The sequence below is a fragment of the Equus asinus genome, chromosome 30 (assembly GCF_041296235.1).
Source record: "Equus asinus isolate D_3611 breed Donkey chromosome 30, EquAss-T2T_v2, whole genome shotgun sequence".
NCBI lineage: Eukaryota > Metazoa > Chordata > Mammalia > Perissodactyla > Equidae > Equus > Equus asinus.
Genome location: NC_091819.1, coordinates 21,795,383 through 21,822,204, shown reverse-complemented (window position 1 = coordinate 21,822,204; position 26,822 = coordinate 21,795,383). Strand labels below are relative to the sequence as shown.

The 26,822-nt window shown below is 37.8% G+C and overlaps 1 protein-coding gene and 1 long non-coding RNA gene across 3 annotated transcripts in view; one reads left to right on the top strand and one right to left on the bottom strand.

Annotated features, from left to right (window-relative positions):
- Positions 1 to 26,822, bottom strand: part of DNAH14 (dynein axonemal heavy chain 14) — a 396,896-nt gene that overhangs the window by 222,371 nt on the left and 147,703 nt on the right. The window contains exons 26-27 of the mRNA XM_070501636.1: positions 22,249 to 22,336; positions 18,723 to 18,976 (exon numbers count right to left, since the gene is read on the bottom strand). Of these exons, the coding sequence (XP_070357737.1) occupies positions 18,723 to 18,976; positions 22,249 to 22,336 (342 nt within the window). The remainder of the gene's footprint in view (positions 1 to 18,722; positions 18,977 to 22,248; positions 22,337 to 26,822) is intronic.
- LOC123282209 (uncharacterized) overlaps positions 1 to 26,822 on the top strand; it is a 143,394-nt gene that overhangs the window by 6,896 nt on the left and 109,676 nt on the right. For both annotated transcript variants that reach the window (XR_011499484.1, XR_006522221.2), the window contains exon 2: positions 24,509 to 24,600. This is a non-coding gene — a long non-coding RNA (uncharacterized lncRNA). The remainder of the gene's footprint in view (positions 1 to 24,508; positions 24,601 to 26,822) is intronic.

Below are 26,822 nucleotides of genomic sequence, written 5' to 3'. Positions count from 1 at the left end.
TTTTTAGTCTTTATTTCATTGATTTCTGCACTGATCATCATTTTCTTCCTTCTACTAACTTTTGGCTTTTTTCTTTTTAGCTTTAAGTTTATTCTTCATTTAACTTTTAAAATACAACTATAGTTGAGTATTCTTCTTGTTTTAGTTCCTCGAGGTGTAAACTTTGGTTGTTTATTTGAGCTTTCCTTTTTTTTTTTTTTTGAGCCTATCATTTCCTTGCTATTTTTCTTTTTTAAAGATTGGCACCTGAGCTAACAACTGTTGCCAATCTTTTTTTTTTTTTTTTTCTGCTTTATCTCCCCAAATACCCCCGGTACATAGTTGTATATCTTAGTTGCAGGTCCTTCTACTTGTGGCATGTGGGATGCCATCTCAGTGTGGCCTGACGAGCGGTGCCATGTCCATGCCCAGGATCCAAACTGGTGAAACCCTGGGCTGCTGCAGCGGAGTGCATGAACTTAACTAGTCAGCCACGGGGCTGACCCCCTCTTTTTTCTTAAGATTGGTGTTTATTGCTACGAACTTCCCTCTTAGAACTGCTTTTGCTGCATCCCATAGGTTTTATTTCCATTTTCCTCTGTCTCAAGATATTTTTTGATTTCTCTTTTGATTTCTTCTTTCACCCTTTGGTTGTTCAGTAGGCATGTTGTTTGATCTCTGCATATTTGTGAATTTATTAGTTTTTTTTATTGTAATTGATTTCTAGTTTCATACCATTGTGGTCATAAAAGATGCTTGATATGATTTCAGTCATCTTAAATTAACATTTGTTTTGTGATTTAACATAAGATCGATTCTAGAGGATGTTCCATTTGTGCTTGAGAAGAATGTTGGATAGAATATTATTTAATGTCTAAGTCCACCTTGTCTAACATGTAGTTTAAGTCTACTGTTTCCTTATTGATATTCTGTCTGGACAGTCTATTCGTTGTTGAATATGGGGTATTATTGTATTGATATCTATTTCTTCCTGCAGGTTTGTTAATATTTACTTTATAGATTTAGTTGCTCCTTTGTTGGGTGCATAAATATTTATAAGTATTATATCCTCTTGTTGGAATGACTCCTTTATCATTATATAATGACCTTCTTTGTCTCTTGTTAGAGTCTTTTTCTTAAAGTCTTGTTTTGTCTGATATAAATATAGCTAGCCTGGCTTTCTTTTGGTTTCCATTTGTATGGAATATCTTTTTTCTATTCTTTTACTTTTAGTCTGTATTTGTCCTTAAAGCTGAACTGAGTCTCTGGTAGGCAGCATATAGTTAGGTCTCATTTTTTTATTCATTCAGCTACTCTATATCTTTAGATTGGAGAATTTAGTCCATTTACATTTAAAGTAATTCTTGATAGGTATAGACTTATTATTGAATTTTGTTAATTGTTTTTTTTTTTTTGTCTGTTTTGTAATTCTTTGCTCCTTTCTTCTTCTTGCTCTCTCTTCCTTTGTGGTTTGATGAATGTCTGTTGCTTTTTACAGGTTAGGTAAGTTTTCAGCTATTATTTCTTTGAATAAGCTTTCTGCCCCTCTCTCCCTCTCTTCATCTTCTCAGACTCCTATAGTGTGACTGTTTGTCCACATGATGGTGTCCCATAAGTCCCTTATGCTGTCTTCACTCTTTTTCATTCTTTTTTATCTTTGCTTCTCTAATTGAATTCACTGTCCTGTCTTCAAGTTTGCTGCTTGTTTATTCTACTTTATATAGTCTGCTGTTGAACCCCTCTATTGAGTTTTTCAGTTCAGTCATTGTATTTTTCAGCTCTGTGATTCCTGTTTGGTACTTTCTTATAGTTTCTGTCTCTTTGTTGAAATTCTCACTTTGTTCATCCATTGTTCTCCTGACATCAGTGAGCATCTTTATGACCATTATTTTGAACTCTTTATCAGGTAACTCACTTATCTCATTTCATTAAGGTCTGTTTCTTGAGTTTTACCTTCTTCTTTCATTTGCAACATATTCCTCTGTTTCTTCATTTTCCTTGACTCTATCTGTGGATTCTGCACATTATGTAAAGTAGCCACCTCTCCCAGGCTTGACAGAATGATCTAGTGTAGGAGATGAAACTTATCATTCAGCCAGGCTTAGCTCTTGGTTGTCTCTCAAACCTTTGTAATTATCTAAACTCCTTTCTTTGTTTTTAGTGGCTCCAAGTAGTTGAGAGTGTGCCAAGATATGTCACTGTCCCAAAGGGGAGCAGGCTGATTGGAAGCTGGACCCTCAGGCAGCAGCTATTAAAGTATGCAAGTAAACCTCTTTCAGGGAAAGACTGGGAGATGGGCATTTCTGTCTGCTGCCTCTGCACTGAGCCCTGTGGGGGCGATAGCCAGTCAAGAACTGTTTCATTTCTGCTATAGTCTGTTGAACCCATGAAGCCAGGCTCTGCTGGCTACTAGAGCCAGGCTGTCAAGGGGTGAGTCCTCTGGGTAGCAGCTGAAATATTGAGGCACCAGATATGTGTGCATAGTCTTTTCAGGGAGACACTGGCAACCTAGAACGGGGTAAAGGAAGAGTGCAGAGATGATGCCTGCTGGAAAAGACTGCAGTCGGACCCTATATGTGTGTTAAATTAGAAACCTAACCCTCAGGGTGCAGCTTTTAAGGTATGCAGATAGGCTTCTTTCAGGGAAAGACTGGGAGATGAGCTAATTTCTGACTGCTGCCTGTGTATTCAACCATGGAGAGAGAGCCATTTAAGAACTGTTTCTTTGCTATACTCCTATGGGACCCATGAAGGCAAGCCCTGCTGGCCATCAGATCCAGGTAATCAAGAAGTGCATCCCCTGGATGGCAGCTACAAAAGCCGGGGCTCAAAATGTGTACAAACTCCTTTTGATGAGAGATTGGTGACCTGGAGCAGGCCAGAGGGAGAACATACAGATGGCTCCCACCTACCTCCCTGATATCCCAGAGGATCACAGTCAGCTCTTAGATGTGTGTTAAATTAGAAGCCTGACGCTCAGGCTGCATCTTTTAAGATAGGCAAATAGGCCTCTTTCAGAGAAAGACTGGGAGATGGGCATTTCTTTCCATTCCCTCAGCACTGAGCCCTGGGAGAAGAGCCACTGCTAGTCCTTTTAGCGTGTTAAGAACTGTTTCATTTGCTTTAGTCTGATGGGTCTCATTGATGCATGCCCAGTTGGCTTTCAGAGCTGGGTGTTTTGGAGGCCCATCCCTTAGGTATAAGTCTTAAAAGTTGGGGCATTAGATGTTGGGTCCAAACTCTTCACTCCTTAGGGAGAAGCTGGGAGTTGTGAGTTTCCTCCTGACCATATGTTGCTGTACTGGGGGTCGGGTTTGTGGCAAGAGTGTGTCTCAGTCTCTCCTACCCATTTTGATGTGGGTTTTATCCATTCTCCCAATGTGTATAAGTCACCCAACTGGTTTTTGGATTTCTTTCAGAGGGAATTGTTCAGTGTGTAGCTGTAGATTTGGTGTGTCTGTGGGAATAGGTAAGTTCAGGAGCCTTTTATATCGCAATCATAGACCAGAACCATGGTATGCATTCTTGACTCTATTTGATGTCCGTACTAGAGCTGACTTAATTCAAAGGTGAAATATCAAAGAACGTTTTTGGAAAGAATTTTACATTTGATATTTTAGTAAAGCATCAAAGCATTATCATGGGAAAAATCATCCCTATACCTGTTTAGTAGTTTAGTGCTGTTTTGATTTTGAATCACAAGTGGAGGCAGGCACAATATCATTCAAAATTTAGTTACCAAAGGTCTTTTTGTCTTTTTTTTTAACACTCTTATAACAATCTTTATTATATGTGTTTTTATTTTAATTTAATATTTTAATTGAGATATAATTGACATATAATGTTGTGTAAGTTTGTGTGCAATGTGTCAACACGTTTATATATCGCGACTGACACCTTTATCATGGCACTCTTTTTCACCTTTGTTTGCCTTTCTTCTCTCATTCCATTTTCAATTTATGCTATCATGTAGTATTATATTCTTATAAACCCTATTAAATCCTTCCTAGAACAACAAGATACTTTATAAAGAAATCTAAAACGTTAGTAAACTTTTAAAATTTAGATTAAAAATTAAAAAAAATTATAAACTGCCACCTTGTAAAGTCCCAGATGAGAGAGCATATAACCATGAGAGAGAGAGAAGTAACTGTTGAAGGAAATGAATTTTTTTTAAAAAAAGGAATTTGCTATCCTAAGAGCCACCATTTGTTTTATGATTCAAGTTCTAAATCATTATTTAAGTGGAATATCAATATCCAAAGCTTTAGTCATTCTATTATTCTTCCCCTAGAACAGAAGTTCCCCAAGTTTCTTGGTTCACTGCACCTGTAGTGTATTAGTAATTTTTTCATGATCACCCTAGGCAAAAGGAAATATCTCATAGTTCCTTTAATTAATTTTTAGATACAAAGCAGCTTAATAATTTTATCTTTATGACTTAGTAGCTTTTAAAAAAATATACAAATACTTAAAATCATTTTTATTTCATTCTTAAATAACCATAGTTATTTAGTAATGGGATGTGTGTGCCTGGTGTGTACTGTACAGCTTCCCAGACATTGGACTCAGATTGGATATTGCCAATCTTCTTTCCTGTACCATGTCAGTTTTCATTTAACACTTGCTTTTTATCAGAGCGACTGCCAGAAACCTAGCTTTGCAAGTATAAGAAGTCACTTACAAGTTGTAGTATGATCTAATATTAAAATTGTCAGCTACTTCTAGCTGCTAATTTGCTTGGTGTCTGACAGATGCTGTGTATCCCTCTGAGTCCCTCAAAAGTTTAAAAATCATTGCAGCACCCTGTGAGCTCCCTATGGTGGCTTAGGGCACCTTGGTACATAGTTTGGGAACTGTAGCCCTAGAATCATAGACATACGGTCTTATTAAAATCTTCTCAATCCAGTGTCAAGGTGGTGGCATAGGAAGACTGAACTCACCTCCTCCCATGGGCACAACAAATTTACAACTACTCTTGAAATAATTACCCCTGAGAGAGAACTGAAAACTGGATAAAACGAATTCCCATAACAAGGGACACTGCTGAGGTAGAAGAGGCAGAAATTACTTTCTGGAGAGGAAAAAGCCACATTCTAGTCTTGGTGCTTCACAGCTGGCCAGAAGCAATCTTAAGTTTTGCAGCCTTCCCTGGAGGAGTGGGGGATCTGAACAGGAGAGCATTACCACAATAAGCAGCTTTTGGACCCAGCACAGCTGAGATGAGTGTCATAATATCTGGCTTTGCTGGTTATTAACAACAACAGGGAATACCCCCAGAAAAACCGTCAGACATAAGGGGAAGAAAAGCCTGTTCTTAAAGGGCCCATGCACAAATTCACCCATTTTGGAAAGCAACCTAAAATCACCAGAAAGAAAGCTGCACCGTCCTTTGGTGAAAAGTGACTCACTTGATAGGCTCTGGGTGCATCTCAGTGAAAGGCAAGACCTGCCCAGGCTGGGACCACTTCCCCAGGGACTGAGAGATTGACAGCAGCCATTATTGTGACCTAGTACAGGCATGCTGAGACAGATGCTGGCAGACACCCCTGGCCAGTTAGTGCAGGGGTCTGCCCCACCCACTACAGCACTGATTTAGTCCAGCTCAGGTCAGGCAGCCCACCCTAGGGACTGCCCCACCCCACAGCAAGCGCTTGTGGGCCAGCATAGGTGGGGTGTGTGGAAGCTCTGCAGGGGTGGGGGTGAGTGAATCCTCCTCTGCAGGGCAGGGCATGAGGCAGAGTGTGTGATGCCTCTGCAGTGGGGCAAGTGGGTCCACTTTAGTGGGTTGGGGCATGTGCACAGGGCAGGACTGTGTTGACAGGGTGTGTGGGTCTGAAGGCAGTGGGGCTTGTCAGATACAGGAGACTTACGCTTCTCAAACAGCCACATAGGGGATTGGCCCTGCCTTCCAACACCTGAAACAATTCGGTGCGCCCATGCTTGGGGCCAGCCCCACCCAGCTCCACTCCTGAGGGCTGACAACAGCCTTGCAGGTGTGAGGCCCACAGCAATTGTAAGCCTCTGAGCCTAGCAACCAGCCATGCTAAGAGTATACTCAACAGAAAACCTGCAACAGGAATGTGCTGTTAGACCTTGCAGCCAACTGTGCTGGAGCTCCCCATGCCCAATAAAGTGACTGAAGGGACCACATGCATAGCAGCCATATGCAGCTGAGCATTACAACCAGCTGGCCAGGGGGACAGCCTAGCCTCCCCATGCACCTGCAGCAAGAGCAGCCTTGCCGCAACAGAAGGACACATGAAGCCCACACAAGGAACACTCCTAGAACATTTAGAACTGGTGACAAGAGGGAGGCACACTGTAGGGTCTCGTAAGGCATCTCTTACATAAATCCACCTCTCCAAGATCAGCAGACATACCTGATCTACCTAACACATAGATATAAGCACAGAGATAGAGGCAAAATGAGGAGACAAAGGAATACATTCCAAATAAGCTAACAGAACTCCTCAGAAAAATAAGTAAACAAAACAGAGATAAACAATCTACCTGATAAAGAATACAAACTAATAGTCATAAGGATGGTCACTGATATTGGGAGAAGAATGGATGAACTCAGTAAAAAAGGTCAACAAAGAATTGGAAAATAGAAAAAAAGAACCAATCAGGAGGCAGAGCAAAATGGTGGGGTGAGCTGACCTGGGACTCTCTCCCCTCCAAAGTACAACAAAGGACTGAAAAAAAAAAACCCTGAATTTCAGCTAGTGAACCTAACACCAGGACTCAGAGACCTACAGAATCAAAAGACAGAAGACGGAGCCCCTACTGCCCGCCTCAGTGGAGCTGGAATGGAGTAAGAGAGAACATCGCTCCATCCCCTAGAAACTGGGATCGCCACATGGGTCCGGGAAGGAGCGGGGGAGGGGCTGCATGACCAGGGGATCCTCTAGGACTCCCGCCACCAGTACAGTGGAAACCCGCTGACAGGGGAAAGCTTCCGTGCACAGGGACCCCATAAATGCAGGGCCCCGGGAGACCAGAGAACACAACTGATCGAATCCAGATCGGTGCGTGAGAGAAACCGCCCCCGCCCTCGCCCTGGCAAAGTGCACTGGGCGCCGACATCTTGCCCGAAGCCGGAGAGCTCAGAACACGTGGCTCTCAACCCCCATCTAGTGGCAACAGGTGGTAACTGCAACCGAATTCTACCACCATGTGAAAAAAACCTCTCCTCTACCATCCAGCAATTTATAAAAGCCCCAGACCAGAAGGAAAACAATACAAACATAGAATTAAGTCCAGAGGACTTGGAATAAGGTAAACTAAATGAAAATGAGTTCAGAGCAGCTATAATAAGAAAACTCAATGAGGTAGAAAGAAAGAGAAACAAGCCAAGTTCTGGAGTTACTTCACAAAAGAGATTGAAATTCTAAAGAAGAATGAAACAGAATTACTGAAGATGAAAAACACAATGGACCAGATAAAACAGAATATGGATTTCCTGAATGCCCAGGTAGACTCCATAGAAGAGCAAATTAGCATAATCGAAGATAGACAGGCTGAATGGCTCTAGACAGGGGAAGAAAGAGAACGAAAGAGTAAAAGGAATGAGGAAAGTATTAGAGCAGATTCAATGAGGAGAAAGAATTTAAGGATCATAAGAATTCCCGAGAACGTGGAAAAGGAAAATGGAGCAGAAAGTGTCCTTAATGAAATTATAGAAGAGAACTTCCCAAATCTAGGATTGAGGGAGAAATGTGTGTAGAGGAAGGTTTCAGATCTCCTAGATTTGTCAATGTAAAAAGACCTACTGCAAGGCATATAGTAGTACAAATGGCAAAAAGGAATGACAGAGAGAATACTGAGGGCTGCACGACAAAAGACAATTACCTACAAAGGAGCCCCTATCAGATTTTCAGCAGATTTCTCTGCAGAAACCTTACAAGCTAGGAGAGAATGGAGTGACATATTCAAAGCTTTAAAAGATAAAAATCTTCAGCCAAAAATACTCTATTGAGCAAGAATATCCTTCAGATATGAGGGAGAAATTAAACCTTTTCCAGACAAACAACAGTTAAAGGAATTTGTAACCAAAAGTCCTCCAATACAAGAAATCCTCAAGAAGGCTCTCATACCTGAAAAAAGAAAAAAGGGAGAAAGGGGTCACAAACCACAGAGTAGGAAGACAGATGGATAGAACCAGAATAGGATAGCAAATATTCAACTATAGCATTAGGATAAAGGGAAGGATACTACCAAAGCAAAGATGATCTTATCACTCTAACTACAAACTCATAACAGTAGTTGGAATAAGAAGTGAAAATAATAATTTAGGAGGGTAAGAGCAAAGGGACTAAATTGGTCTAGGCCAAGTAAGTAAGAGACCACCAGAGAAGACTATATTATACACGAGATTCTAAATACAAACTTCAGGTTAGAGACTAAACTAAACAACAGAACAAAGATACAAAACATAAATAAGCAAAAATCTAAGAAACCCAGCATAGGAAATTGCAGTATCAAATGGGTAGGAGAAAGCACACAGGAAGAGAAAGCAGGAAAGCCAGATAATAAGCAACAGATTGACAGCTTTAAGTCCACATGACTCAATAATCACTTCAATGTAAACGGATTGAACTCTCCAATAAAAAGACACGGAGTGGCAAAATGGACTAAAGAACAAGATCCAACAATTTGTTGCCTCCAGGAAACACACCTCAGCCCCAAGGACAAACACAGGCTCAGAGTGAAGGGGTGGAGAACAATACTTCAAGCTAATAGCAAGCAAGAAAAGCAGGTGTTGCAATTCTTATATCACACAAAGTGGATTTCAAAATAAGACAGGTAAAGAGAGACACAGAGGGACAATATATAATGATCAAAGGGACACTTCATCAAGAAGAAATAACACTTATAAATATCTATGCACCCAACATAGGAGCACCAATGTTCATAAAGCAACTATTAACAGACCTAAAGGAAGATGTTAAAAACAACACAATAATAGTAGGGGACCTCAACACCCCACTCACATCAATGGACAGATCATCCAGAAAGAAAATCAACAAACAAATACTCGAGCTAAACGAAAAACTAAAACAATTGGACTTAATAGACATATATAGATCACTTCACCCTAAAAAAGCAGAGTACACATTCTTCTCAAGTGCATATGGAACATTCTCAAGGATAGACCATATGTTGGGAAAAAAGGCAAGCCTCTACAAATTTAAAAAAATTGAAATAACAAGCATCTTCTCTGATCATAATGCTATAAGGCTAGAAATTAATTACAAGAAAAAAGCTGAGAAAGGCACAAAGATGTGGAGACTAAACAATACACTACTGAACAAGCAATGGATCATTGCAGAAATTAAAGAAGAAATCAAAAGATACCTGGAAACTAATGAAAATGATAGCATGCCATACCAACTCATATGGGACACAGCAAAAGATGGATTAAGAGGAAAATTCATCGCAATACAGGCACATCTTAACAAACAAGAAGAATCCCAAAAGCAATCTTAAACTACACCTAACTGAACTAGAGAAAGAAGAACAAATAAACCCCAAAGTCAGCAGAAGGAGAGAAATAATAAAAATCAGAGCAGAAATAAATACTATTGAAACGAAAACGGCAGTAGAAAGGATCAATGAAACAAAGAGCTGGTTCTTTGAGAAGATAAATAAAATTGACAAACCCCTAGCCAGACTTACAAAGAAAAAAAGGGAGAAAGCTCAAATAAACAAAATCAGAAATGAAAGAGTAGAAATAACAACAGACTGCAGAAATACAACGGATTATAAGAGAATAGTACGAAAAACTCTATGCTAACAGAATGGACAACCTAGAGGAAATGGATAAATTCTTGGACTCCTACAGTCTCCCAAAGCTCACTCACGAACAAGCAGACAATCTGAACAGACCAATCACAAGGAAATAGATTGAAACAGCAATCAGAAACATCCCAAAGAATAAAACCCCAGGACCAGATGGCTTCCCTGGGGAATTCTACCAAACTTTCAGAGAGGATTTAATACCTATCCTTTTCAAGCTATTCCAAAAACTTAGGGAGGATGGAACACTTCCTAACACATTCTATGAGGCCAACATCATGCTGATACGAAAGCCAGACAAGGATGCCACAAAAAAAGAGTACTACAGGCCAATATCACTGATGAACATAGATGCAAAAATCCTCAACAAAATTTTGGCCACCAGAATTCAGCAATTCATCAAAAGGATCATATATCATGATCAAGTGGGATTCATACCAGGGACACAGGGATGGTTCAACATCCACAAATCAATCAATGTGATATACCACATCAACAAACTGAGGAATAAAAACCACATGATCATCTCAATAGATGCAGAGAAAGCATGTCACAAGATCCAACAGCATTTATGATAAAAACTCTGAACAAAATGGGCATAGAAGGGAACTACCTCAACATAATAAAGGCCATATATGACAAGCCCACAGCCAACATCATACTCAATGGGCAAAAACTGAGTGCCATCACCCTGAAAACAGGGATGAGACAAGGATTCCCTCTATCACCACTCTTATTTAACATAGTACTGGAGGTCCTGGCCAGAGCAATCAGGCAAGATAAAGGAATAAAAGGAATCCAAATAGGGTGGGAAGAAGTGAAACTCTCGCTGTTTGCAGACAACATGATCTTATATATAGAAAACCCCAAAGAATCCATTGGAAAACTCTTAGAAGTATTCAACAACTACAGCAAAGTTGCAGGGTATGAAATCAATTTGCATAAATCAGTAGCATTTCTATATTCTAACAACAAACTAACAGGAAAAGAACTCAAGAACATAATACCATTCACAATCGCAACAAAAACAGTAAAATACCTCAGGGTAAATTTAACTAAGGAAGTGAAGGACCTATATAATGAAAATTACAAGGCCTTTCTGAGAGAATTGGATGATGACATAAGGAGATGGAAAGACATTCCATGTACATGGATTGGAAGAATAAACATAGTTAAAATGTCCGTTCTACCTAAAGCAAACTACAGATTCAACGCTATTCCATTCAGAATCCCAATGACATTCTTTGCAGAATTAGAACAAAGAATCCTAAAATTTATATGGGGCAACAAAAGACCCAGAATTGCTAAAGCAATCCTGAGAAAAAAGAACAAAACGGGAGGCATCACAATCCCTGACTTCAAAACATACTACAAAGCTACAGTAATCAAAACAGCATGGTAGTGGTACAAAACAGGTGCACAGATCAATGGAACAGAATTGAAAGCCAAGAAATAAAACCACACATCTATGGACAGCTTGCCTTCGACAAAGGAGCTGAGGGCATACAATGGAGAAAAGAAAGTCTTTTCAACAAATGGTGCTGGGAAAACTGGAAAGCCATATGTAAAAGAATGAAAATTGACCGTTCTTTTTCACCACTCACCAAAATAAACTCAAAATGGATCAAAGACCTAAAGATTAGGCCTGAAACCATAAGGCTTCTAGAAGAAAACGTAGGCAGTATACTCTTTGACATCAGTATTAAAAGGACCTTTTCAGACACCATGTCTTCTCAGAGAAGGGAAACAATAGAAAGAATAAACAAATGGGACTTCATCAGACTAAAGAGCTTCTTCAAGGCAAATAAAAACAGGATTGAAACAAAAAAACAACCCACTAACTGGGAAAAAGTATTTGCAAGTCATATATCTGACAAAGGCTTAATATCCATAATATATAAAGAACTCTCACAACAAAACAACAAAAAATCAAACAACCCAATCAAAAAATGGGGTGGAGACATCAATAGACATTTCTCCAAAGAAGATATACGGATGGCCAATAGGCACATGAAAAGATGCTCATCATCGCTGATCACCAGGGAAATGCAAATGAAAACTACACTAAGATATCACCTTACACCCATTAGAATGACAAAAATATCTAAATGTAATAGTAACAAATGTTGGAGAGGTTGTGGAGAGAATGGAACCCTCATACACTGCTAGTGGGAATGCAAACTGGTGCAGCCACTATGGAAAACAGTATGGAGATTCCTCAAAAAATTAAAAACAGAACTACCATATGATCCAGCCATTCCACTACTGGGTATCTATCCAAAGAGCTTGAAGTCAGCAATTCCAAAAGTCCTATGCAGCCCAATGTTCATTGCAGCATTATTTACAATAGCCAAGACATGGAAGCAACCTAAGTGCCCATCAACAGATGAATGGATAAAGAAGTTGTCGTATATACATACAATGGAATACTACTCAGCTGCAAAACAGAACAAAATCATTCCATTAGCAACAACATGGATGGACCTTGAGGGAATTATGTTAAGTGAAATAAGCCAGTTAGAGAAAGATAATCTCTGTATGACTCCACTCATATGAGGAATTTGAAAATGTGGACAAAGAGAACAGATTAGTGGCTACCAGGGGAAAGGTGGGGTGGGGGGTGGGCACAAAGGGTGAAATGGTGCACCTACAACACGAATGACAAACATTAATGTACAAGTGAAATCACAAAAGATTGTAACTTGTGATTAACTCAATAAAATAAAATAAAATAAAAAAAGAACCAATCAAATGAAGAATACAGTAATGGAAATGGACAATTATATAATTATACTAGAGGGACTCAGTTGCAGAAGAGATGATACAGAAGAACAGATGAGTGAACTGAACAAAAGACTAGAGGAAATCACCCACGCTGAACAGATAAAAGAAAAAATTTTAAAAAATGAGGACAGTCTAAGGGACCTCTGGAACAACATCAAGTGAACTAACATCCATATTAGTAGGTGTCTCAGAGAGAAAAGAGAGTGACAAAGGGGCAGAGAATCTATTTGAAGAAATAATAGCTGAAAACTTTACTAACCTAAGGAAGGAAACACACACCCAGGTATAGGAAACACAGAGAGCACCAAACAAGATGAACCCGAGTCCCACACCAAGATACATTATAAATAAAATGTCAAGAATTAAAGAGAGAATCCTAAAAGCTGCAAAAGAAAGGCAACAAGTTACATACAAAAGAAACCCGATAAGACTATAAGCTGACTTCTCAGCAGAATCCTTACAGGCTAGAAGGGAGTGGCATGATATAGTTAAAGTGCTGAAAGGAAAAAGCCTACAGCCAAGAATACTCTGCCCAGCAAGGTTATCATTCAGAATGGAAGGAGAGATAAAGAATTTGCTAGACAAGCAAAAACTAAAGGATTTTATCACCCAGAAACCAGTCTTACAAGAACTGCTAAAGGGACTTATTTAAGTGGAAAAGAAAAGACCACAAATAGGAATAAGAAAATTATCCAAAAACCCCCTAAAAACAATAAAATTACTGGTAAAGGCAAATATACAGTAAAAGTAGAAGATCAACCACCTATGAAGGTCAAAAGACAAAAGTACTAAAATTATCTATTTCCATGATGAGAGGCTAATGTATATACACACACACATAACAGGTTAGATATGATACGAAAATCATAAAATGTGGGAGGAGAGTAAAAGAGTAGAGCTTTTAGCAAGAGGTCAAACTTAAGGGACCATAAGCTTAATATAGATTGTTATATGTGTAGGTTATTATATGTGAACCTCATGGTAATCACAAACCAGAAACCTATAATAAATACACAAAAAATTAAGAGGAAGGAACCTAAACATAATACTAAAGAAAGCCATCAAACCACAAGGGAAGACAGCAAGAGAAGAGGAAAGGAACAAAGAAGAAATACTAAAAAAAAAAAACAGAAAAAAGTAACAAAATGGCAATAAGTACATTCTTATCAATAGCTACTTTAAATGATGCACTAAATGCTCTAATCAAAAGGTATATGGTGGCTGATTGGATAAAAAAACAAGACCCATATATATGCTGCATGCAAGAGACACACTTAAGACCTAAAGATACTCACAAACTGAAAGTGAAGGGATGGAAAAAGATACTCTACACAAATGGCAAAGAAAAGAAAGCTGGGGTAGTGATACATATATCAGACAAAATAGACTTTAAAACAAAAACTAACAAGAGACAAATAAGGGCACTACATAATGATAAGGGAAAAATCCAACAAGAGGATGTAACACTTGTAAATATCTATGCACCCAACATAGGAGCACCTAAATATATAAAGCAACTGTTAACAGACCTAAAGGGAGAAATTGACAGCAACACAGTAATAGTAGAGAACCTTAACACCCCACTTATGTCAATGGATAGATCACCCAGACAGAAAGTCAACAAGAAAACAGTGACTTTAAATGAAACACTAGACCAGATGGACTTAACAGATACATATAGAACATTCCATCCAAAAGCAGCAGAATATACATTCCTCTCAAGTGCACATGGAACATTCTCAAAGATAGACCATATGCTGGGAAACAAGGCAAGCTTCAATAAATTTAAGAAGGTTGAAATCATATCAAGCATCTTTTCTGACCGCAGTACTACGAAACTAGAAATCAACTACAAGGATAAAGCTGGGAAAGTCACAAACATGTGGAGACTAAACAACATGCTACTGAACAACTATTTAATCAATGAAAAAATCAAAGGAGAAATAAAAAAATAGAGGCAAACGAAAATGAAGATACAATATACCAACTCTTATAGGATGCAGCAAAAGCACTACTAACAGGGAAATTTATAGTAATACAGGCCTACTTGAAGAAACAAGAAAAATCTCAAATAAACAAGCTTACCCTATACCTAAAAGAAGTAGAAAAAGAAGAACAAACAAAACCCAAAGTCAGTATAGGAAGGAAATAATAAAAATCAGAGCAGCAATAAATGAAATAGAGACTAAAACAACAATAGAAAGGATCAATAAAACTAAGAGCTAGTTCTTTGAGAACATAAACAAAAATTGAGAAACTTTTAGCTAGATTCACTAAGAAAAAAAGAGAGAAGTCTCAAATCAGTAAAATCAGAAATGAAAGAGGAGAAATTAGAATGGACACCACAGAAATACAAAGGATTAAAAGAGAATACTATGAAAAACTGTATGCCAACAAACTGCATAACTTAGAAGTGGATAATTCTTAGAATCATACAACTTCTCAAAAGTGAATCAAGAGGAAATAGAGAATTTGAATAAAATAATCATAAGCAAAGAGATTGAAACAGTAACCAAAAACCTCCCCTAAAAGTCCAGGGCCAGAAAACTTCTCTGGTGAATTCTAGCAAAGATTCAAAGAAGATTTAATTCCAATCCTTTTCAAACTATTTCAAAAAATCAAAGAGGATGGGACACTTCCCAACTCACTTTACAAGGCCAGGATTACCCTGGTACCAAAACTAGACATAGACAACAACAAAAAAGGAAAATTACATGCCAGTATCACTGAGGAACATAGTTTCAAAAATCCTCAACAAAATATTAGCAAATCAAATACAACAACATCACCATACATCACAATCAAGTGGGTTTTATTCCAGAGATGCATGGATGGTTCAACATCTGCAAATCAATCAATGTGATACATGACATTAACAAAATGAAGAATGAAAATCACATGATAACTAAATAGATGCAGAGAAAACATTTGATAAGACCCAAATCCATTTATGATAAAAACTCTGAATAAAATGGGTATAGCGGGAAAGTATCTCAACATAATAAAGGCCATATATGACAAACCCACAGCTGACACCATACTCAATGGAGAAAAACTGAAAGCCTTTCCTCTGAGAACAGTAACAAGACAAGGATACCTACTCTCACCACTCTTATTCAACATAGTACTGGAAGTTTTAGCCAGAGCAATTAGTCAAGAAAAAGAAATAAAAGGGATGCAAATTGGAAAGGAAGAAGTGAAACTCTCACTATTTGTGGATGTTATGATTCTATATATAAGAATCCTCCAAAAAACTACTAGAAATAATCAACAAATACAGTAAAGTTGCAGTATACAAAATTAACATACAAAAATCAGTTACATTTCTATACACTAATAACGAACTAGCAGAAAGAGAAGTCTAGAATACAATCCCATTTACAATCGCAACAAAAAGAATAAAATACCTAAAATAAATTTAACCGAGGAGATGAAAGATCTATACACTGAAAACTATAAGACATTATTGAAAGAAATTGAAGTTATAAAGAGATGGAAAGATATTCCATGCACATGAATTGGAAGAATAAACAGAGTCACAATGTCCATATTACTACCTAAAGCAATCTACAGTTTCAGTGCAATCCCAATCAGAATCCCAATGACATTCTTCATGGGACAGAACAAAGAATCCTAACATTTATATGGAACAACAAACGTCCATGAATAGCCAAAACAATCCTGAGAAAAAAGAACAAAGTTGGAGGTATCACATTGCCTGAATTCAAATTATACTACACAGCTGACATAATCAAAACAGCATGGTACTGCCAGAAAAACAGACACACAGATCAATGGAACAGAACTGAAAGCCCAGAAATAAACCCACACATCTATGGACAGCTAATCTTTGACAACAGAGCCAAGAGCATACAATGGAGAAAGGAAAGTCTCTTCAATAAATGGTGTTGGGAAAACTGGACAGCCACATGCAAAAGAACGAAAGTATACCATTGTCTTACACCATACACAAAAATTAACTCAAAATGGATTAAAGGCTTGAAGGTAGACCTGAAATTATAAAACTCTTAGAAGAAAATATAGGCAGTACACTCTTTGATATCAGTCTTAGCAGCATCTTTTGAATACCATCTCTTCTCAGGCAAGGGAAACAAAAGAAAAAATAAACAAATGGGACTACATCAGACTAAAAAGCTTCTGCAAAGCAGAGGAAACCACAAACAAGATGAAAAGACAACCCACCCCTGGGAGAAACTATCTGCAAATCATATATCTGATAAGGGGTTAATTTCCAAAATATATAAAAAACTCATACAATTCAACAAAAAACCAACCTGATCAAAAAGTGGGCACAGGATATGAACAGGCATTTTTCCAGAGAAGACATACAGATTCCCTACAGACACATGAAAAGCTGTTCAACATCACTAATTATTAAGGAAATGCAAATCAAAACTACGGTGAGAAAGCACCTCACACCCATCAGAGTGGCTATAATTAACAAGACAAGAAACAACAAGTGTTGGAGAGGATGTGGAGAAAAGGAAACTCTCATACACTGCTGGTGGGAGTGCAAACTGGTGCATCCAATATGGAAAACAGTATATTATACCATCTGCCTATTACACTGCTGGGTATTTATCCAAAGAACATGAAAACACGAATGTGTAAAGATACATGCACCCCTATGTTCATCACAGCATTATTCACAATAGCCAAGACCTGGAAGCAACCCAGGTGCCCATCAGGGGATGAATGGATAAAGAAGATGTGGTATGTATACATAATGGAATACTACTCAGCCATAAAAAAGATGAAATCTTGCCATTTGCAACAACATGGATGGACCTCAAGGGTATTATGCTAAGCAAAATAAGTCAGAGGGAGAAAGTCAAATACCGTATGAGCTCAGTCATAAACAGAAGGTAAAAACAAACACCTAGAGAGAGAGATTGGATTGGTGGTTCCCAGAGGGGAAAGGGGGAGGGAAGTGGGTGAAGGGGTGATTAAGCACATGTTTGTGGTGATGGATGGTACTTAGTCTTTGGGTGGTGAAAATGATGTAATCTACACAGAAATCAAAATATAATGATGTACACTGAAATTTATTTGTTATAAACCAATGTTATCTCAATAAAAAAATTACTTTTGAAGTAAAATACTGTTCTAATTTCCAAGTAGTTAAGAAGGAAAAAAAAAGAATCCTCTCTTTCCTAGTTTACTTGTCTATATATGCTCTTCCACTTTCATTTTCACTTTAAAAAAAAGTTAATAGGAAATAATAATAACATACTAAACTCTTCGCAGGTTCATAAACAGGGCATATTTTTTGGCAGTTAAGAATGTATATACTTATACTTTTGTAGTAAAATGAACGTGAATATAAGTCAAATATAAAGCATTCGGGTAAAATATACTTGAGTGGTATCAGTGAAATACATCAGCCTCTTTCTGCTCCATTTTCTCTAGCGTTTAAAGGAAAGTGTTGTACCTAAAATAAGGAAATTTATGCTAATGAAGAATTTCTTAAAAATTAACCTTTCTTGAGAACCAAAGACCATAATTATGCAGGCAAGACAGTTGTTTTTCTATGAACAAAGGAAACTTTAGCAAAAACTTAATTCATAAGCTTGAAACTTCACATTTATTAGAGGAATCCTGTTTGATTTCTTCTCACCAATGTCAGGGCTCTATTTTTCTATCGTTTTATATTTGTATATGAATACTACATATGTATGAATATATACTGATTGACTCTGGGTAGGAGGAAGTTAGTTCTGAATTAGAGAATTGGCTGGAAATGTTCTATGACTGGTTTCCCAGCTTAGTCTGTTCCAGAGCTGACTGCACGCAGCGGGAGGAAGAGGCTTGAGGCAGAGCTTCTCTTACTCTGTCCGCACTGATAACTGCCCTCTGGCTGAATAATGGCAAAAGGCAAGAGGAACTATGAGGAGAGTGGAGTCAGTTCAGAAAGATGAAGCAGAAAGAAGTTAAAATGAAGGGGAAGGACAGTGGAAAAGAGAAACAAGAAAGCACAGGAATATGGTACTTGAATTGGTGTAACTTGCTTGGAATTTCTGTAAATCTCAGAAAATTAAAACTTAGGTTTGACAGAGTTGGAGGTAGAGAATTAATTGACCTAGAGCTAGGTGTGTGATTAGTTGTTTTATGCAGAGTTATCATTTAGATCTACCTACCTTGTCCACTCAAAATCCTCTGCACTAAAGATATTTTTAAGTAGTAAATCTCTCACTCTGTCTCTGCAGTGAGCATAAAGGGTAAGCAAGGCCCCAAGTGCAGCTCTTGTCCGGGAGTTACTAGTATCCAGCACTACCAGTTCTGCAATCTCTTCTAGACGACAGATCAGACCAGCATGGACTTTCTCCAACTCTTTTCTTGAATGAGAACTCATAAAACTTGTGATACAGTCAGTATCAAACATGATCTGGCTCTGAAAAAGCAAGATATAAATATGATAGTTGCAGCATAAATTTTATAATTTAAAACATGCTTTCAGGAAGTATATGTGGTGTCTGAGTGCATTTGTATGTGTGTAAAAGAGCTGACACATTTGTACATATTTTGATCAAATTTTGATGAACGCTGTAGGGGCCTTATTCTTTAATAAATGGAAATATATTTATCACCATATTTATACTTTCTCAATCTGGTATTCTTAATCCATCATCACTAGGCTAAGAGTAACCTAGGGAACAGTAATAATGGTAGAAAACTCCAAGATGAAATTAGTACTGTTTCCTCAGTTGAACTCAGAAGTACTATATGTAGAATACGTAAAGTCTGTAATCGTAGTTTTCAGAAACTTTCTAGAACTTCTGTTATTTGATCCATTTTTTCACTCTCACTCTTCCCATACATACCAGAGCTGTTTTAAGAAGGCTACTGGATTAATGTCAGATTGTCTGGGAACTTAATGGAGGGCGATACGTCAGGAGGCCTGTAATTGGGTGAACTATGATTCCAGTCACTAAGATAGTACCTACTGAAGGAGAAGCATGTTGTAGGTGAAGGGGCATAATGAATTCATTTTGACATATACTGAATTTGAAGTGCCTAAGGAACATGTAAGTAGAGCTGTAAAGAAAGAAATATGAGAGTAAGCAGCAGTGAGGTAATATATTCAGTGGTGAGACTGTTTCCAGAGCAAGATAAGAGGGTACAGGATGGAGAACCTGATGCATCAGTCAGTGTTCTTGGCTGCATCCAACAGAAACTGACCGATTTCCTTAAAGGATGGTGTAGACCTACAGCAGCAGATCAGCAGGAGCAAGAGACGGAGACTTGAACGGGCAGGAGCAAGAGTCTGGGCCAGGCAGCAGGAAGTATAGTCAAGGTCACACCACAGAAGGGTCCAGTCAAAAGCCACTGTACTGCTGTCCTGGAGACATTTATTCAAGATTCACAGCCTCTGGAGAGAGTATCCATTGGGCTGAGTCCCGTCCTAGGCTGCATCAGTATATGCTGAAGGAGGATTTGGTTCTGATAAGGTAGACTGTGAACCAGACATTTATTTGTTGATTGATTGACTGATTGATGGGAATTCTCAATTACTATAGCTTGGATAAATCCATATTGAAATTCTCTCAGTGGCCAATGCATGTAGACATCTCATCATCGCCACTCCCCCATAGGTGTCCACTCAGAGACAGCTCCTAGCCATGTTACATATGCAGAAGTGCAAGACAAAGGGAAGCTGTAAATTGCGTACATGGGAAATTATCAATAGGTAGGGCAGACATAAAAGTCTGTTCAATGGTTGAAGTTGAAGTATATCATAGTTATTTCTAGAAACAGAATACAGACTGCTTCTTATTGTTAAGCATGTTAAGAAGACCAGGAATCTGGGGAGGATCTCTTTTTTTTTTTTTGGTGAGGAAGATTTGCCCTGAGCTAACATATATGCCAATCTTCCTCTATTTTGTATGTGGGATATCTCCAGAGCATGGCTGACGATTGAAGTAGGTCTGCGCCCAGGATCTGAACCTGCAAACCCTGGGCTGCTGAAGCAGAGCATGCAGAACTTTAACCACTTGGCTTTGGGGCTGGCCCCAGGAAGATCTTTTCTTAATACAGCAGATTTGATTATTTGAATGCCTGGTAAACCACAGAAATGTGCAAAGTGACTCATTATAATTTTGTTGCCTTTGTAAACAACAGCTTAAACAAGTGCTCAGCTTAAGATCTGAGAGTATTTTATCAGTATTCACTCAAGTGGATGACAGAGGGGACCAAGGAGATTTGATAATCATAGTCTGTGTCTACAGTCCCAGGTTATCTTAACAAAGACTTGAAAATTATGGTGGGTCAAGGCAAAGTAAAATGACGTCATGTTATTTTTACATTTAATAGAGAACTATAAGGTCAAGTATGTTTTAAAAATACTTGATAATGGCAACTCATGGTAATATGGCTTCTGCCTTGATCACTCTAGGAAAACTGTTGTCTCCAAGGTTCTCGTTGACCCTCATAACTGACAGACATAATGGAGTTTTCAAACCTCTCTAAAGCTTTTAAAATGATGACCACTCCCTGTTTCTACAGAAAAATCAAATGAATTCCTTCTTTCTTCCTTTAGCTTCCATGACAACTCTCATAATTTTCCTTCTTTCTTCAGTCCTCTTCATGGGTCCCCTTCCTTTGCCTGTTCCCTAAATGTTGATGTTCCCTGAGGTCTTCCCTTGCCCTTCTTCTTTCATTCTACACACTCTACAGGGGAAATCTGACTACTCCCCTGGCTTCATCCACGACTTCTAGTGTTTCAACCATTACTTCACTAGTTCTTCTCAAAAGAACTGTGTATTTTGGGTTTCTTGTTATCACACATACCTAGTTTTTCTTCTCTTTCTCTTTTGAGCCCCAGAAAAGCAGTAATTAGGTTTAACAAACATGAATGTGGTATGCAGAATAATGGCTCCCTGCAAAGATATTCATGTGCTAATCCCCAGAATTTGTGAATATGTTACCTTACATGGCAAAAGGGACTTTGCAGATCTGATTAAATTAAGACCTTGAGATGGAGAGATTATTCTGGATTATCTAAGTGGGCACAATGTAGTCACATGTATCCTTAAAATTTGAGAACTTCTTCTGCCTGTGAGCAGAAGGAGATACGACCACAGAAGAATGGTCAGAGAGATGCAACGTTGCTAGCTTTGAAGATGAAGGAAGGGGCCACCAGCCGAAGCATGCAGGTGGCCTCAGAAGCTGGAAAAGGCAAGGCAACAGGCTCCCCTAGAGCCTCCAGAAGGAAGGCAGCTCTGCTGACATTTGGATTTTAGCCTGTGAGACCTGTTTGCCCTTCTAACCTACGCAACTGTGAGATAATGCATTTGTGTTGTTTTAAGCAAGTAAATTTGTAGTAACTTTTCAATGACAGCAGTGGAAAATGAATATAATGCAATATAGTGATATTCCTAGGAAAATAATTTATTTTCATTCAACATTTTATTATGAAAATTTTTAAAACCATGGGAAAGTTGAAGGAATTATAAAAGGAATACCCACCACGTATATTCTGCAATTAACTTTTTGCCTTATTTACTTTCTCACTTATCTATGCATCTATCCATCATATTTTTTGATGCATTTCAAAGTAAGCTACACATATCAGTGCCTTTCATGATGGTTTATTTCAAAATCTTTGTTTTCTTAGCAGTGTAGCCACAAACTAAATACTTGTCTATCAAAGCAGCAGTAACTTACCACAATGAGTACCACTTGTCCTGGATGAGATACCACCCACACGGAAAAAGTTTGGTAGTTCCAGTCTTCAACCCCTTGACTTACAAACCTATAAACAAACAATTTTATTTATATTATTTATGTCTAATCATTGATTGTGGCCATTTAATGATCAAGCATGACAAGATCACAGGGGAATATTCCTTTAGTATCTCCGATTTTTTTGTTTTAATTTAGGTCTATGTATGGGACCAAATAGAGTTAGTAGAACCTTAATTTGTGCATAATGCATATTCCTTAAATTCCTCTTTAACATCATCTGCACTTTTCCTATGAGGCCATCGAGTTTCTGAGATGGTAAAACTGTGTTAAACTAGGAGATGACCCATGCAGTATTTGAACGCTATTTGAATTTCTAATACTATCAATGACAAAATCAGTATTTAAAATAATTTTTACAAGATTGAGTACTGGGGTGAAACCACCAGATGAATTTTAACACTAAAGTCTTCATTTAGCTTTAAAAATTAATTATAAGGGAGAAAATAGGATTTATGAAAAATATCCAGATATTTTTATTTAAAACCAAAGATAATATGTGACAACAGTATATGTTTTAATATGGTTATGGTGGGTTTTTTCCCTCATACAGAAGTTTTAAGTTTCTGTATAGTCAATTTGATCAATCATTTGCTTTATATTTTATTACTGATATTATGTTTTAGAAATTCTCAGTGCTAAATTTCATTTATTTTCTTCTAACACCTAAATGACTTGTTTTTTACTTATCAATATTAAATTTATTTACAACTTATTTGAATATTTAAAATGAATACTGATTCTTTTAATTTTTGCTGCAATTGCAGATGGTATCTCTTTTTATTTTCTTATTTATCAAATGATATTATCATTTATCTGAGAAGAAATATGTTTATAGCAACTTTTTATATATTTCAAAGAAGTATCAGTGGGAAACGTATCTTTCATCAGTTAAAATGACCTTTTATTTTATTTAATGCCCTTGTTTTCTTATGGTTTGCTGTTCCATGAAATATCTTTACTACTTTTATTCATAACTTTTGGGTTGCATTGCTATATCTCTCAAACAGCATATAGTTACTTTTCTGTTTTGATAAAATCTTCTTTTAATTAAGATCTTATTTCTATGTAATACTTATTTTTTCTGTGTTTATATTTATATACATACACACATACACACACGCACACTATATTTTCTTTATTTCCTCCAGAGTTTTGGAAACACTTATTCTGATTTTTCATAGTCTAGCAGGAGAGAGTGTATCAAGATTTCTGACTTAACAATCCTGTCTTCATCTTGAACCATATTCCTTCAAATGATAGAAAATTTACGAAAAATATATATACATATATAAGGAACTGGAAAACAAGAAAGTGTGTTACAGAGCATCAGAAACTTGAAAAATTTCTACCAGATGGAAAGCAAATTTGGATTGAATTATAGAAAGAAGACTGGAGAAACCAAAGAGCACTACTGCCAACTTTAACAAATGCAGGAGGGAGCCTGGGGAGGAGGGAGCCCAGGTGGGTCTTTAGGATAATTAATTAAGAGAGAGCTTTCTAAATCGGGAGATCAGTGCACCTCTGCCTCTCCCAAGACCCCCTGGCCCCATCCTGAGCTGCCGGTAGAATGCAGAGAAGTACTCGGTGGACGTCTCCTAGGGTGAATGTTTGGGGCTGGAGAGAGAAGCAGAGTAGAGCCTGAAATTACTACACATATCCTAAAACACGACTGAAGAGAAAGGAGGGAGGGACGGAAGGAAGGGAGGGAGGGAGGAAGGGAGTAAAGGAGGGAGGGAGGGAGAGGGGAAGAAAGGAAACAGAGGAAGTTGACCCTGGCATTTTTCCATAAGAAGTGGAATATTTGAAACAGTGCTGGAACTAGAGTATCAGTGAAGTGTCACAGGTGGTTTGGGACCTCCAGGAGAAATGCAGAGGAAGCTCTATGCACTACAAGATAAGCTACTTATAGACGAGGTCCTGCACATCCTGTTGTCAGCTGCAATCACTGCAGGCAGGCTGTTGCAGTTAGAAACTAATATTTGCTTATAGGAGAAGAGGACCTTGCCAGCACAAATATGAACAGACAACCAGAATAACTAAATGCTTTAGGAAAACTAATACAATGAAAAAGAGCACAAATGGTTACCAATCGAAAAACTAAAATGGGGAAGCAGTGCTAACAAAAGTAACAAACAGTTACTTCACCAATTCTAAGACATTTTAATTTCTCTTAAACCAGGGTGCATCTTATAATTGATGGTGTCTGACAATCACTCAACCAGATGAGAGTCATGACTTAGGAGTATGAAAATCATCTGTTGACATTTTCTGGTAAGATAATTCTACCAAGGTTCTGTTACATTTGATGAAATAAAAATATCTCCAAAGAGAATAGTGCAAGTATGTACTCAGAAGCCAAGAAAAGGTTTCTAGGTAAAAGAAACTATTTTTGGAAACTAAGTGTGTTATTAAGATAATAACCTCACCATTTTGGCTGAATTGCAGAATGATCATGTGTGAAAATAAAAATAATGATTTTTCCCAAAACCCAGCATAAAGAGGTAAATCTTGCTTTGCTGTGTTCACCAATCTCAAACTATTATATCCTGATCTTTACCCAATCCTAATCAAATTCCCACATTGAAAGACCTGCCTTAAAGCAGACTTCAAAATCTCAGTAAATATTCCAGTTTTATCCTTCCTGCTGCGAGGCACTCTCAGCTGTCCAAGGAGTATTCTCCTTCACTCAGTGAAGTCAGCTCTGTCTCATCAACAGACTGTTTCGGTCATATTTTGGGGAGCTAGCATTCAACAAATTGAATGTGAACTTAGAATTAACTCTATTCTCACCTAAAATAGCATGCAAATATGAGGGTAAAATAAGAATATTTGCCACCCTCAGATGCTTTCTGAAAAAATGACTTGGAGATATATACAGCAAAATGAAAATAAATTTTAAAGTGTGAGACCTGTGAAACAGTAATGAACAAAAACGAAACAAGCCAAAAAATTTATTCAGCCTAGATAATTAGTGACCCATAAATAGAGAACTAACAGCAATTTGAAATAAAATCCTAAAGGATTACAATATGGAGGAGGTGATATAAGAGAATTATGAAGTGACACATGGTCTTTGAGGACAAATTAAAGATATGTATTATAGGCTATGATAAAGTGTATTACCATTTTAAGAGTGTTCACTAGAAAAAAGAAAATGTTTATGATTTTGATACAGCTACACCAAAAGAGAGAAACTCAATCTAACAATAGTAAGTGAAAAAAAATCCCAAACCAAAAGCCCAGTCATTAGAAAATATACAGTACAATGGCAGGCGTGAGTCCAGATGTGATGGGAATCAAAATAAATGTTGAAAGGCAGTATGTACGTCAGCAGGAAACAGCACATTCAAAGGGCTACTTGAAGAGAGTGTAATGAAGGGACTCTGCAGAGATGAGGGCAGGGTTGAGGGACCCAATGGGGATGATGAAGCACCTGGGTCTAGCAGTGGGGCAGCTGTTACCACCTCTAGGCCCGAAGGGGTAAGGGGAGCAATGTTTCTGGAACCTGGTGAGGGCTGGAGCCTTTGGAGAGGGGCCACCTGTCAAAGCTGCGGCTTTAGGTAAAGGAACACAGATTCTGCCAAAACCATAGGGAGGCAGAGAGGGAGCCTCACATCTGCCCTACCTGAATGGAAGCTGGGGGGCAAAGGAAGCCAGGGTATACATCTGTGACCATGAGCACCCCAAGTACACACAGCAAGACAGGAAAGGGCAGAGGGCAAACAGACGCACCAGCACTGACAACAAACACTTTGATATTGGCAAAAGTAAAACAAAATAAAAGCAAAAATTAAAATAAACTCCACTTTTATACTTGATTCAAGAAATATTAACATGGCACAGAAATGTTAAAAATACATTGTGATGCAAATGTTTGAGATCATGGAAACAGGTATGACAAGTTATTAATATTAAAATAGCATTTAAGTAAAAAATACTAACTGGTATAAATGCTGATATGTTGATCAAAAGTACACTCTACTAAAAAGGTTTATGTATAACAACATAGCATCAAAATATATGATAGGGGCTGGCCCCGTGGCCGAGTGGTTAAGTCTTATCCGTCTTAATTTTCTTTGGTAAGTTAATACTAAAGATTGAAGGACTGACTCCCCATCCAAATAATTTTTATTTCATATGTCTTAAGAGTAAACCTAACATAGTAATTAAGAATATAGGTCAAAAACATAAAAAACAAAATGACGAGAATAATAAAATATAGTATAGTCATTTCCCTTTCCATTTTATCATCCAGATTTTACTAAGACAACTTTTAAAGACACAAAAATTTTCAGCCCCAGGATAATGGCCAAATCTATTAGCATGATATAAAAATTTCTTCAAAATCTGTGTCCAAAAACGGTTAGATATATTATGAAAAGACACTGCATCATACTCTTTTTAAAGGAAGACACTGCAAGCGGCCCAGTGTTTCGTTGGTTCGAATCCTGGGCGTGGACATGGCACTGCTCATCAAACCACGCTGAGGCAGC